Consider the following 15,127-nt stretch of genomic DNA (forward strand, 5'->3'; position numbering starts at 1 on the left):
AAATGTAAGCACTGCATTAAGACGGTTTCTTTCTAATATATACTAACTGTTTAGTATCAAGAATGTAATCTTCCTGAGGTTATACAACTCATTTCATAATTCAAAAATGAAGCATGCAAAACTGCAAATTTTAAGTTTCTCTACTTCTTTCATTGTTCAAAACTAGTAAATCACATACATTTAGCAAAATGAAAATATTCCCTTTTATACACCATTCAAACATGCAGTTTTCCACCCCAAAATAAATGTTTGAAATTTTACTTTTCTACAGCAGATCGTTTCTGTGATTTTGACTGGTAATTTAATGCCATTTTTGTTTCCATGCCAGTGTAGATAGCAACACCTGAAATTAGACAACTTGTTTTACTAAAGATTACACAGTACAATAACTTACTTGAATAAGAACACAATTCTCTAGATTATTAGACCCCATCCACTACTATACCCCGACATCTATAAAGCTTCTATAGTCTGAAGAAAAAGGATACAAATCGAGACGATACTCTAAACTAAACATGGGTTTAATATTTTGGGGGAAATTAAAAGAAGCATTTACACCTCACTCTAGAATCATATTTCCCATTTCCTTGCATTTTGATGTTTGGTGGGTTTTTTGCTTTAATTTTAAAGCATAAGGAATATGTTGTGCAAGACAATCCAACTGGGACAAACTAAAGGATAAACCCAAGAACAGAAGAAAGCTACTGATTCAGTTTTCTTCAGGAAATGCTAATGATTTATGAAGAGGGATCTTCTTCAAAAATTGCATTTTGAGTGAATAACCCTCAGAATATTAGGTAAATTTAAACAAGAAAATGGATTTGAAGTGCAGAGTAAATCAGCACAATGCTAAAATAATACAATTTTTGAATATGGGTCATTCAGTGTTAATGGCAAACACTGCATGTGTTACACAGATCAGAAATAACTCCTCACGTATCTCTGCCTGATACACAAGTTGACTGCAATCTTAAAATCATGCCCGGAAGTTTAAAGAAATATTACAGTCTAATTATATTAGTTCATCAATTTCAGATACCAATTAAAAGAGAGAGGGCAAGTCCAAATCAACATATACTTTTCATCCTTTTTGCCAGAAAAATCTGTCAGATTTTGATATTTTAGGCTGACTATTTCATTGTTATTGATTATGTTCTTTCTTAGAGTGTGGTAGTGTACAATAGTGGATGATTTTCAGCACCAGCAGGGAGTCACTTGTAACAATGCAACCACTCCTCCCCTTTGTCTTTCTTTAAGAATGACCAAAAATTTTATTCCATTCTGTGCTTCCTAATTCTGCTAAGATATTCAAGAAATTCCATGTAATCAAGGCAATTCACCCACACAAATTCACTGGATACTAGAAAGTCTAACTTGGAGTCAGGAACTAATTAAGTTGATTTTTATCAGCCATATCTGTATCTAAATGGAGTATCTGTCTATTCTGATGATTGAGCAAAACAGATTTAACATTTTTTACCAGGATCATTTACTTCTTTGGGACAACAATATTAATCCACAGTGCCTGTTCAAAACCCCTATATTCAAAAGAATAATGTGCATCATCTTCATCATCTATGAACCAAACTCTTCCCCAAAATCTCTACAGTTGTTATACATCATTAATACTTATTTTACTGTAGTTACAGCAACAGTAAACCTTATTAAAAAGCTTTAAGTCAAGTGTTTTGATAGAAATTATACACACAGTATTAATTCCCCAATTGCAAGCCTATTTGATGTTTGCTTATTATTTCAGCATCCTCTGAAATAATTAATACAAATATTTACCAAATATTTTTTCTGTATTCTTTAAAGTGGCTCCTCTAAGGAGCAGATTTTCGGATCCTAATGGCCTGCAAAAGATAAACATTATAAAATACAAGTATTTAGAAAGAGATATCAGGCTTTAATGGAAGCCACCAAAGACAGGAAAGTAGTTTTACTCAGTGAATTTATTAATTAATGGTATTTAAAAATTTTAAGTGAAGACACAAAAGGATATAGAAAATACACAGATGCCTAAAATTAAAGTCATAACCTCACAATCCAAAGCCAGCATTAGCAATCTCATTTTGAAACATGTAGAGAAGACAGTGTTCTTCATTTCTTTCCAATATTGAAAGTCGGTGCATCTAAAGATCACATCTGAAGATATCTAAGGTGGTGGTATTACCTATCCTAATTGTAAGGTGATTATTTCTAACAGCAATTCTTTTTTTAGGTTTGTAATAAGTTGAGTTTCCTGCATGTTACAATTACTTTTTGAAGACAACTTTGTCACTGTATTTCAATTATAAATTCTATACGAGGTATTGCTTGATATTTACTATATACCTTTCGAAGCTTAAAGATTAGTATAGGTATAATAATTTACAGAGAAATAGGTGGAATTATCTATTTCTTACCATGCTGCTTAAAGATGGCATTTTGGAGTATATGTAACACAAACCACTATAAGAATGCAAAACCAAGGCCTACTTTATTAACAGACAGCATGCGAAATTGCATGGATGATATTTTGAACTACTGTCAAGCCCTATTTATATAGCCAGGCAGGAAAAAACAACGAACAAATAACAATGAAAAACCACCCAAGAAGTAACCTCAGAATTTTCGGATGTTATTCAAAGTGTTCTTGTAGAACAAAAAGAAAAAAGAAAACTACAAAAAAAAAACTCAAATCAAGAAACCCTAAAGAAACAAATAAAAACTCCTTGGCTATTAGTTCTGACGTAGAACATACAACTAGTTCCTTTTAAACCAGCCGTGTGATGCTACATGAATGAGCTGGGCTACAAAATATTGTACCCCAGACAGTAAAAAAAAAGTCCCAATAGTAATAGTGCTGTTCCAGGAATACATGCTTTAAAACCACAAAATTTCTTCATTCACACTGTTAGACACAGGCTATTGCGGTTTTGATTTAAAAGGAGAGTGCTCTTTGGAATTGTATTTTCCACATGTTTTCCATTTTTCTCTCACCTACTGACTAAGAATCTTGAAGGAAGAAAAAAAGTTTTCATGGCAGACCATAACAATCTGCTTTTAAGTAATACATCAATCTACAACTGGATTGTACTCCAATCTTAAGACACGTGAGCTTATGAAGGCACTTTGCCAGAATGGAGTAAATTCTCACATGCTGAACCTTGGAGATAATAAATGAGAAGACTTCCTTTTATTAATTCACCTCTATGTGGCACAGCTCTAACCGAAATCAGGTTTGCAAAGTCTTTTCCTTGCTTGTACACAAAAGCTCCTAGGCAGAAGAAATGTGAAGACTCATGACACTTTTGTACTGCTTTGTTATTCTTCTCTGTCTGCTGGAATAGTCTGGGCTACAGACTGCTCCTTGCACAGGAGGCAGATCCTTCTACGTGCCAGGCCCCAGATAACAGATCATTTCCTATGCCTCATATAAAAACCATTTCCTTGGATGTTGCCTTTTTGATCACTCACAACACTGCAGACAGTTTAGATAAATATACTGATCCTTTCCTCAGTAAAACTAAACACGATATTAGCATGTTCAATCTCCAAGAAGGAAGAAGAAGAATGATAGGAATACACACAATTCTATGCACATTGTTTGGTATACTGCAGAGACCCCATGCTCATGGAGCAGTCTTATCAAAGCTCTGCCAAAATATTTATCAACATCATTTACAAACCAGACATACATCAAATAAGAACTCAAGTTAAAAGATGAAATATTTACGATGTACAAAATTACAGACTGTAAATTTTGAAGAGAAAAATATTTCATCAACAAGAAAAGACAGCCCAGTGTTGGTAAAACTAATGTAATTTTAATTATTGATACATACACAGCTCTAACAACGATTAAGTGTATGGAAATACTGGATTTTCCTTACCTTGCTGTAGGCTCATTTCTATCATGGTAAACATTTATTCGACCGACAAATCTGCAAGGAAAATATACAAGTAGCTTAACAGCACTGCTATTGCTAATAGCTGCTGCTGTATTCCTATGTGCGTATGTCTCAACATTACCATTTTCTTAATGTACAAGGACATGCAATTCTCTTTGTATACAGACGTGTGTATACCACTCACATATACAAAAAACAAAGCAAATTACTCTCACTTTAAAAATGTTTATGGAGTATATATGTGAGCAGATTTTGTGAGAAAATATTTTGTTTAATGTTTTGTGGTCATTCACATGCTTTTCTTGTATCCTTGGGGTGAATTAAACACACCTTTGTTCTTAAATACAAAAATAGTGAAGGAACAATAGATTGTGCAGTGTCCTACAACTAAGAGTGGATCTGCAAGGCATCTGCAAAGATGCAACATGAGCATAACATACTGCATGCTCATTGTTAACAATAGCAGATCTAAATCCATCTTTCATATCATCTTCCAGAAAATTTTTTTGGCCAACTACTGATTAAGAGCTCATAGTAGGAGCAGGAGAAATGTTTGCTCTGCCATTTTCTTGTTGTTTCCTCTTGTTGTGCTCGGATTATTAATCTGCAGTTTCTTTGTAGGAATCTTAATGAGTCACTTGCTTATTTTGTGAGGTTAGTTTAGTTACAACTAGGTAATATAACCCCTAACTCTCCATAACCAGGTACAAACAAACTGTGATACTTCACAATACACTGAAAATAAATAAACGAGTCAGAATGTCAGTGTGAACCTCTCCACACTGCGGAAAACCCACTCTTCCCCAGGGATACTTCTCAAACTGTGGACCCTGTGACATACAGACCGCATGAAGATGCCAGCATCAGTATGCACATTAAATATTAGTAAAGCATATATTTTTTTTACATTAAAAAATACACCTAAGTAGAAGTTTCATTCATTCATTAATAGTCCTGCATGTCCACTGAGCTACATGCAGTACACTGTGGAAACCCCTGCCCTAGAGAAGACCTTTGACCTACCTTCAGGAGAGGAGCATGGATGGAAGACTAAACTAACTCCCTGACTCATTTTGGGGCCCACTCTGACCATGAAGACAATTCTACCTTATATTGGTGGAATATGTTAAATGAAAGAGATAAGAATTATTTTCTTACTTATAAAGGTCAGGCTGAGGTTGTTCACATTCAATGGTAGCATGTAGTGCATCAATTTCTTGTTCACTGTGAAATGCCTTTGTATCTTGAACGGCATAGTGAGTCTGGAATGAATAAAAAGATGTATATACATTGAACAACTAAGGATAAAGATTTAAGGCATTTATCTGCAGACACACTGTTTCATTGTGAAAAAAGACATAGTGGCTTTTACATAGGAACTAATATTTCAAATAAGAAGCACTTTGAAATGTTCCGTAGTGGGTATGTGCATACATTATTTGCAGGTACCTTGCAGCGTATTCATAAATCAGACTAACACGAAAACGGTTAAATACAAAAGTGCTTGGGAATCATCTCTGTAATCTACATGCCTATACCATATACAGACTGCAAAAAAATATTTTGAATATTTTTATAAATTAAGGTAACATCAAGAAAAAAAAACTCAACTGGCAGAAACTTATAGACGTCAGTGTATCTGCTCACAAATATATGATCATATTTTTTTCTCAGTAAAAAAATACAAAACCCAACCTAAAAGCAAATTTTGCCTTAAAGAGAAAACATAAAACATTTCATTACTTTATGACTGGATTCACCATCCAAACTAGCTGTCGTGACAAAACACGTTCCATCTCCTCTACTACTTGATAGAAATATTAAGTCACATGGGAATGTTTCATCTTCTTTTACCATCACAATATCACCAACCTAGAGGGGAAAAAAAAAAAGGTATCACGCTGCAGCTCAAAAACTTTGGTTCATGGAAATTCATAAACTTTATTCAGACCGGGATGTTACCACAGGAATATATAACTACAGAACTATATCTGAGAATTACACTTCGTGGAATGAATCATATTTACTGCATGCCACCTATCAGGATGTCAAACCATTGTGCAGGTACTGAATTATTAAGGTTTGTAACATTATTTGAGAGAGGGAAGATACACCCTTGCTTTGACAATAACTACAACAAAATATTATTTCAAAAATAGCTGGAGATGTGGACTGCTTTCTTTTGCTCTTGAGGACAAGCATCTCAGAATAGTGTAATTAGAGACAGTTGAAAGTAATGTATGAATTCCAAGTCTTCCAAGGAACACAAGGACATATTTTCAGTAGGATTTGTCACTAGAAGACCATCCTACTCTTTAACCATGTCTAAAGGTGAATAAATTAATCATTATTAATGCAAACATAAGACAGTATCTCTCAGTCTGTTAAACAGTGCAACTGAACAGCCAATCAACTGTGAGAAACAGCCTTTTATGAACTGTTGGAACTTCTATTTTACAATGGAGAAATTAAAAAAAATGGACAAAAGGTAAAGATACAGTGTATGTTTTAAGAATATCACTTTCATTTTTAAAAACCATCATTAAACATCTACTAAAGATACCTTTATGTCATAAGCCATTATGATAAGATCCAGCTTAATCATTACTCTCATGATATAGTTATAAGCTGAATTCTAATATTCCTAACAGTCTGCCAAGAGCTGGCTAATTCTAATTAAGCAAAATTGTCTGCAGTTAATAATGAAATGGTGATAGCATTGATACGGTTTACTAAAACGTACTGAAGAACTAATACTAAAACATTCAACTTGTAGGTAAGCATAAGGCTTAATTAAAGACCTTACAAAATGCATAAGGACATTTGGGTACTTCATGTCTAGGAAAAAACTTCTATGAAGGAGGTAAGTGTGGAGATGTTCAAATTAACAAGGCAAATTAGTCTCAGGCAAGTGAAGGTATGTAGTGAGACAGAGAAGTGGTAAGTTTGGAACCAGAAGCAGTGAACACCTTGGCTGGAGCCAGCCTGAACAACATGAACCTCATCATGAAGAGCAGTGGAGTTTGTCCAACCAGACTGCTGCTGAAGCTAGCTATACTATAATAAAACACTCAAAATAAGAACTTTATCAAAAGCACATAAACCACAATTCAGGTATTATCTTGAATAAACTGTGAACAGACAGAGAATCCAACTATTACAAGAGGCAATTTTAAGAATGTCAGGTAATTAGATTGGTTTTATTAGCCCTCTTTACCACAGAAAACATTAATTCAACTGTCAGCTATCTAAAACACAGTGACATTACGGCAAATTTAATAATCTCTGCAGATGCTACTGAAAAAAGATCCCAAATTGTTCAGGACTTTTAATCTGGATAGAGAGAAAGCCAGGAGTCTGGTTTAGCAATCAATGCCCTCTTGGGAGTCAAGTGTCACAGTAAGAACATGCAGGAGAAAAAACTGTACTGGGAGTTTTTCAGGTTGCCGCAAAAAATATTTACACATCAGAAAGTGAATTTTCAGATACATCTCAAACACAAACATGTTTTGTTTATTCTGATATTCACAGGTCATAGCATTGAGCGGTCCTTATTATTTACTAATTTATCTAGCAAGACTGTCTCCGTGAGCTATGACATATAAATCGGCCTGCAAGCCAGGAGCAAACTATAATAAAACAGCCTAACTGAAAACAAATTAAAAACCTAAATAGTTTGCAGTAGCATAAAGGGCAGGAGCCAAGAAAAAAACAAAACAAAACAGGAAACAAAATACTAACAAGGTGCTCTCGTGATGATATCAGCCAATGTGTCAGTTACAAAGAAACCTCATCTTTTTCCTTCCCTTAATGAAACATCCACAGGCTTTTTAGGAGCAGAAGGATCTGCCTTTATGTGATCTAGTCTGTTTTCTTGCATGATACAGGGCTGAGAATTTTACTGTCACCCACAGACAGATACCCTCTCCACACAAGTATTTCCTATGCCTGTCTCTTCTGCCCTTTTGGTTCCCTGAAATAGACTCTGAAAGGCAAAGAACTGGGGAGAAACTGAGAAAATAAATGTAATGGATTCATTAATGTAATACAAATTCCAGTTCTATGCAACATCACTCACTTTGTATGGAATGGATGACTGTTTAGGAACATGGAATACTGAGCAGCACATCATGTCTTAGTTTTATTTATTTGTTTTATTATCTGGAAGCTATAAGGCAGAAGCTACCATATTCAAATAAATGGTCACAGCAGGAAGGCAGAGCACCCTGTAGGTCTATTTATGCCTAAATGAAACTGAGCAGAAAAAGATATTCCTAACAAAGATATTAGAAATATGGAGATCTCAAACAAGCATTTATCAGATATGCTCAATTTTAGAGATCATAACAACACCAACTTCATTTTCTCACAAAAAACAAACAAGCAAACAAACAAAAAAACTGAAATTCTCAGAAAAAGGCTATGATTTGATGGGAAATGAAGAAAGTATTCTGAAGCTATTTTTCTCTATAAGAAATAGGACAAATTGATAGGGTTTACTGTCATAATTGGGCTTAAGTCAGTTATTAATGTGCATACCCACAGAGAACCATAAGTGGAGAAGAGACAGAAAACAAAAAATGAGTGAAACATTTCAAGTTAAAAAATAGAAAACAAAAGCAACAGTTATGAGAGAAGACTTAACAGCGCACAGACAAAGCAGAAACATATCTAGCTTCTCAAAATACTTAGAGGCACACAATTAAAAATTAGTTTATTTAAGGTCCATTTAATGGAGCTAATCATGAAATGTAATAAATACATTTTCTACACAACATTTCTGTGTAATTCTTTTCACAAAAAGTGCAAAGCATACCTGACTCCTAAAGTCTATTAAGTCATAGTTACTTACTCTTAATTTTCGGCTTTGCTTTCTAACCAGTTTACCATGTTGAATGAAATGAACAGGGCATTGGTTCATTGCATTGTCAGCTTTATGTCGAAGCCAATCTTCATAACCCTAAAAAACAGTGAAATGGAATGATGCGGTGATGTACATTTGGCTGTAAAGACACAGAACAGTCTTGTCTTGCAATAGAAATTTAAAAGAAAGAAAAAAGATTCTTAAAATTAGGAAAAAAGAGAAGACTTTCACTAGAATAAATGAAATTGTGGTACATTCATGAGAAAGAGGATTCACCGTTAAAATTAGTTAATAAAATTATATATTTTAATGAAGACATTTTGATAAATAGGGATGTCTATAACATATGGAACGGTTTCTGAAGTTTAAGTGATTACCTTTTGTTCAAACTCTAGCTCTTGAGTAAGAACAAAGTACTTATAGTAATTGCTGCTAAAAAAGTAGAAGGATGAAAATCACATTTTGGAAAAGCAGGATTCCATATTGAAAGATGACAAAAGCGAGACCATGACTGGAGGTGGTTGTATTTCCTGACCGCTGTACAATTGTGTCAAACTTTTTAACCCTACATACGATCTATCAGTACTAAAGACTTTTGTTTGAAGATTTGTAGATTGCCACACTGATTACTGAATTACCCTATGAATTGGTCTATTATGTCAACAGTCAAAATGACTTTCCGTTCAACAGGTCCTGCAACAGACTAAAGATCGGAGATGACAAAGAAATCAGTAGTTAAGATAAAAAATGTCATGAAATTTTTCACATCTGACTCTCTTAGGCACATTTGAAAACCCACTGTAGAACAAGAATATCACCACTTTGAATGCTCTCAGAGGTAATTTGTAAAGTCACAGGGTCTTTAAAACTCTAGTGGAATAGCTGCTCCAGACAAGTGGTGTTATCTGACTTGGAAAGATGCAACTGTTGTACTATGCACAGTATGTCATAATCCAGACTTGAACAAACCACTGTTTAACTACATTAAGACTACATTAAGTGCAACACTTCAAATCTTAACAGTAGGAAACCACATCTAAATTACTAGCTATTGTATGATCATAACTTTTGCTCATAATCAAGAGCTGAATCCCACTACAGACCATACTCAACTACATACACTTAGCACTGAAAGGCATGAAAACACGACACGTTACAGTTTCCTGGAGAACTAAGACAGGAAAAATCTGTGCTTAGCATAAAGACAATGAAGACAATCAGTTATCATGTTAAGAGACAATCAAAACCACTGTCTGCACCAGGTCTGGCTGGAATGAAATGAACTTTCTCCACAGTACCTCATACGCTATTGTGCTTTGCATTTGGGTTAAATAATGTTAGTAACACCCCAATGCTTTCATGCCTACTGAACAAGGGGTATGGGAGCATCAAGGCTTTCTTTACAATCTCTCCCCTCTCCAGTAAGCTAGTAGCCTGGGAATGGACAAGTGGGTGGGAGCTGACAATGCCTGGAGAACAGATCCAGAAGTGACCGAGGAGATATTCTATACCAATACGTTGTCATCCCCAGCAAGAAAAGCTTAGGGAAAGGAGGAAGAAGAGGGTACATTTGTGGTGATGGTTTTTTTATCTTCCAAAGTAAACACTGAGCATGCAAAAGCCCTGCTTTCCTGGAAGTGGCTGGATGTCTCTCTGCTGAATAGTAGTGAACGGATTCCTTTTTTTGTTTGTTTTTGCTTTGCTTGAACACACAGCTTTTGCTTTCCCTATCAAACCACTATTAGCTCAACTGTTGTGTCTTTTTGCCTTCTGTTTTCTCCCCATCCCTTGGGAGAGCGATATTAGCTAGATGCTAGCCAGGGTCCACTCACAACACCCTCACTTTTTTGTTTTGTTTTTTAATCATCACAGTCCTGGACCATAATGAAAGGCAGGTAATACAGAACACCCATTCAGAAGTCTAGAGCTAAAATGGGGAGCATTCTGATCTAGACACTGTCTTGATGTCCGGCTTTCTCAAGAAACTTCTCTTCCCACAACACAGAATGTTAGTAAAATAAGAGACCTTCTTAGTGCTCATGAAAAGTACCAATTCCTTTGAGTGGCCTAGTAAAAATGCTTGAAGCAATCTCCCTTCTACGTAGGGAAGTTGTTGATGCCCGAACCCAAATAAACCCACGAAATGGAACTCGCTGTACCACTGTGTTCTCATATTGAGAGGCTGTCCTAAAAGATTGGACTGAAGGTAAAAAGTCAAATAAATAATAAAACCATTCTACTTGATATTTGTGCCTATTACTCTAGGAGCTCACAGTTTTAGAAACTACTTTGTGGCTGCAGTGACATGGTACCGTACACAAAGATGAAGAGTATTATAGCCATTAAGTGCACCTGTTATAAACTTACATTCTAGTTCAAATCTAGTAAAATTCTGGATGAGTTAAGGTTTATGTTACTCTTTGCACTCCTTCAAGGAGCAAATTTATAGTATCAGAAGCTCTGATAATGCATGGATCTGATAATCATATCAATGTATTAACATTAATCAATTAAAATATTCAATATTCATCTGAGATTCCACTAACTACCATGAGATACCATCTACATTTAAGCACTCACGTTAACTGGAATACTGCATGAAAAACTACTGAAACCTTCTCCTTTTGGTAGTACTAGCTTGAAAATGAAACTACAAACCTATATAATAATACAAAACTGTATCATGCAATTTCATTTTGTGAAAGCAACTTTTATTACTGTCTTTTATACTCAACCATGGAGCAAGGACTGATTTCTAAAAATTATTTCCATTTTATGGATTAATTTCTACACTGAAAATGAGAGAATACCGTAACATCTACTGAATAGTAGTCTTTAGAAAGCACTGCAGCTAACATTATGAACTGTCTGTTGTCATCAGCATATACTGAAGATTTCAGCCAAAATACTTTTTTGTTATCTCTTCATTCTGCAGAGGACCCAGAAATCAGCCATTTCATCTTACAAGTTGTTCTCATTCTTACTAAGCTCATTTTCAGTCTTTATATAAAAAATGTAATAGGATATGGACAGCTGCTTACTAACAGACAAAAGTCAAACATACCAGGTAAGAACAAGTGAATTCATGAGACATCGTATAGCAAACAACTTCTACTATAGCCACAAAAAAAAACACAAAAAAACAAACCAAAACAACAACCATTACTCTGTTCAAGTTCATCACGATAATTCTTTAGGCATTACCCTAAGACAGCCTAACACAGAAAGACAGGGAGAAACAAAATAAATGGTACACAAATAGAAAATTTCTCCTTATATTTATTTTTGCTAAGAAAACTTCTCACCTGTTTGATAGCTGTTACAGTAATGACAAATAAAAGTGGAAGTCCGCTTGTAACTGGACTGGTAGGTGTATCGATGATCAACTGCAATAAAAGGAACACATATATTCTGGTTATATTTATGTAAACGTAAGCAGTGAATTATTCAATCAAGTTGTTTTAAGTACTCTTTTCACTGCTATGCTACAAAGAACCAGGGATCTTCAACTAAAAAGAACAGTACTTCATTATGATTTTAAGAACATATACAATACCAAGAAAAAAATAAGAAAATAATTATAGGCTAAAAAAAAAGTACAATGATATGATGATGGATGCTCTGAAAATCATGCCTCTTGTTTTACTGTGTTGGCCCACGATGTCAGAGGCAGACACTGGTGATACAGCAGTAGAGGTTGAACATTCCCACCAATGTTCTGTTATATGTCATTGCCATACGACAATGGCAGCAGAGGGGCACTCTGACACAATGGCATCTAATGTGGTAATGCATCTGAAGCAAAGATGTGGAACTGAATTTCTCCATGCATAAAAAATCGGCATCGACTGACATTCATCAGTGCTCACTGGACCAAACAATGGACATGAGCACAGTAAGGTCATGGGTGGTGCATTTCTTCAATGGCAACAGCAACACTGGTTCATCTCCACTGGTGCAGACTTTTTATAGATGCAACAAGCAGGCTCTTATTCATCGCTGGCAAAATGCAGAGCTCATGGTCATGACTACGTTGAAAGCTAGCATTCTGCAGTTGAGAATCTGCTCTATCAGTGTTATTGTGCTCTTTGTATCTGGTGTCGTTTCCATGGAAATAATTAGGAGGCATTATTTTTGGAGCAACTTACATGTATTTAGACCACATTCAGATACTAATGCCTAGAAACAGATTTGATTTACCTGCAATTGCTTAATTATGAGAAAGACTGGAATGCTGCAGCTTTCAAGACAAAGCTGAGCAGAATCTGAAATCAGCCTAGTGCTGTTTTTATGTTATACAACGCAGATGTTCTTATGCACACAGGGATTAAATTCTGAAATACTGAGCTGTGACTTCTGCAATTATATGAGAAAGAGGTAGAATCCAAGGGACAGTTTAGACTGTAAGAAAATCAAATTATTCTGAGAATCCAAACAGCTCTTTTTGTTTATGCTGTCTGGCAAGCCAAGTGATAGAGTCTTTCATTTAATAGATTATTTTTTAATACATTTAAGCGATTGTGAAAGGTTCAAAGTGAAGATGTCTACAAAGAAACAAATTAATTACTGGAAGTAAAAATTATAAAAACAAGTATTTAGGTATTACGCTAAGCAAGCATTGAAGAAGCATCGATACTTTGATTTCTCTACAGGCATTAGTGACAAGCACTTGGGAAATAAGGGGATCATTCTCTTATAAAAAAATAGAACTTTCAGCATAACTAACAAAATTTAGTCATCAGCATAATTTACAAGAATGGTTTTACTCATCTGGATGCTAACTTACTATATAATAAAGGGTAAAATTCTACTGTATTTCATCAAGAGACACCATCAAACCAGATTTGTCTTTAGGTTAGATTCACATGTACAACCTGGGAATCAAATAAATCCCCTTTTGTCACATCATCAGTGATGTGGGTAACCATGCTGAACTATTTACTTCTTCATTCATCAAAACCAGTGGTTTCTTAAACTTTTCTAAACTCCTTGATTGCTTGTTTTTTCCTTTTTTTAGAAAGAATTCAGAAGCTTATTACAAAATATAAGTAGCTTACCTGAACAAGAAAAATGATGAGAAAATAGAAGTTAGCTATTCTTCTGAACTGCTCAAACAAATTTTTTGGTATAAAGTTCCAAAACGTGTACTGAAAACAAAGCACAGATTATCATTGCTTATGAGAGGAATATCACTCACAGCCTTTATTCTAAGAATCAGACAGAATTCACAATCCAGGATTAACTTAAACTAAAAACTGTATCATTTTTTTACTACATTTAATAACTTACCAAAACAGAATTTTAATTGGCAATAATGTATTCCTGAAATCACATCATTTGGATTATGTGGGATTTTCTGAGCTGAGAAAATCTTGGTACCAACGACCTTCTGAACAGTAACAATTCTCAGAGATTCAGTTACAGAACAGTTCGTTTAAAGCAACGAAGAAATTTTAGAAAACATCTTGAAAGCTTAACATTGTTTTTAATTCACTTCCATTTTGAACACGCAATGCGAGGAGGTAGGTGGCACTCTGAGAGCCAACTATGAAATCACAGCAAATTGAGGACCAAAAGTTGCCAGCCTCTATGCTTTGGCTTTGATGCAAACGTAGTTCTCAAAATAAACTACAGTTCTGAATCAGAGTAGGTAACTGCATATTTCTCTACTAACTGTAAAAATAACAAAATTTCACAGAATGGCTTGGGATGAAAGAGATCTTAAAAGACTGTTTTGCTCCCATCCTCCTGCCATAGGCAGGGACACCTTCCACAAGGGTAGCTTGCTCAAAGTCCCATCCAAACTGGCCTTTGAAAAACTGAAATAGTGACAAATAGTGAAATATTTGCACAGTGAAGTGCAAATAGAGCATGTAAAAATAATAATAGCAATAAATATATATATATATTAACAGAAAAAAACAAAAAACAAAAAACATAAAAGTGAGTGAGAATGAATCTTGTGACAATGGGTCCCTTCCCCTGCCTTGCAGCAAGTTCAACCTTACTTTTCTTATACAGATCATTCTGTGGTTCCAAAAATTGGCTGAGAGCATTGCTTTTTGTAATGCATGTGAAAAACGCCATCTAGAGCTGTGTGACAAATGTGAAAAGCTGCTGAAGAAAACTAATACTGCATCTTCTTATTATCCAAATTATCATTTGACACATCATACAACGACAAGTTCAAGTTAACATTCATTTCAAAGAAGACATGCTAAGAAGCTTTTACTAATTATTTGCTCAGACTGCACTGATGCATACTGATATAGAAATCATACCACAAGTTACGCATCTTCTAAACTTGGCCCTGAGAGAAAATGAAACCAGAGTTATAGAAGGAGCCTCTGTTCCATCTGCAGATGAA

At 35.0% G+C, this 15,127-nt stretch overlaps 1 protein-coding gene across 3 annotated transcripts in view; it reads right to left on the reverse strand.

Moving 5' to 3' along the window:
- The window catches only part of ATP11A (ATPase phospholipid transporting 11A), a 115,855-nt gene that overhangs the window by 34,267 nt on the left and 66,461 nt on the right, over positions 1 to 15,127 (reverse strand). For all 3 annotated transcript variants that reach the window (XM_072344316.1, XM_072344325.1, XM_072344307.1), the window contains exons 3-10: positions 13,818 to 13,907; positions 12,066 to 12,146; positions 8,749 to 8,856; positions 5,640 to 5,768; positions 5,055 to 5,158; positions 3,879 to 3,929; positions 1,792 to 1,856; positions 262 to 343 (exon numbers count right to left, since the gene is read on the reverse strand). In XM_072344316.1, coding sequence (XP_072200417.1) covers positions 262 to 343; positions 1,792 to 1,856; positions 3,879 to 3,929; positions 5,055 to 5,158; positions 5,640 to 5,768; positions 8,749 to 8,856; positions 12,066 to 12,146; positions 13,818 to 13,907 — 710 coding nt within the window. The remainder of the gene's footprint in view (positions 1 to 261; positions 344 to 1,791; positions 1,857 to 3,878; positions 3,930 to 5,054; positions 5,159 to 5,639; positions 5,769 to 8,748; positions 8,857 to 12,065; positions 12,147 to 13,817; positions 13,908 to 15,127) is intronic.

Source organism: Excalfactoria chinensis, chromosome 1, assembly GCF_039878825.1.
Source record: "Excalfactoria chinensis isolate bCotChi1 chromosome 1, bCotChi1.hap2, whole genome shotgun sequence".
Taxonomy (NCBI): domain Eukaryota; kingdom Metazoa; phylum Chordata; class Aves; order Galliformes; family Phasianidae; genus Excalfactoria; species Excalfactoria chinensis.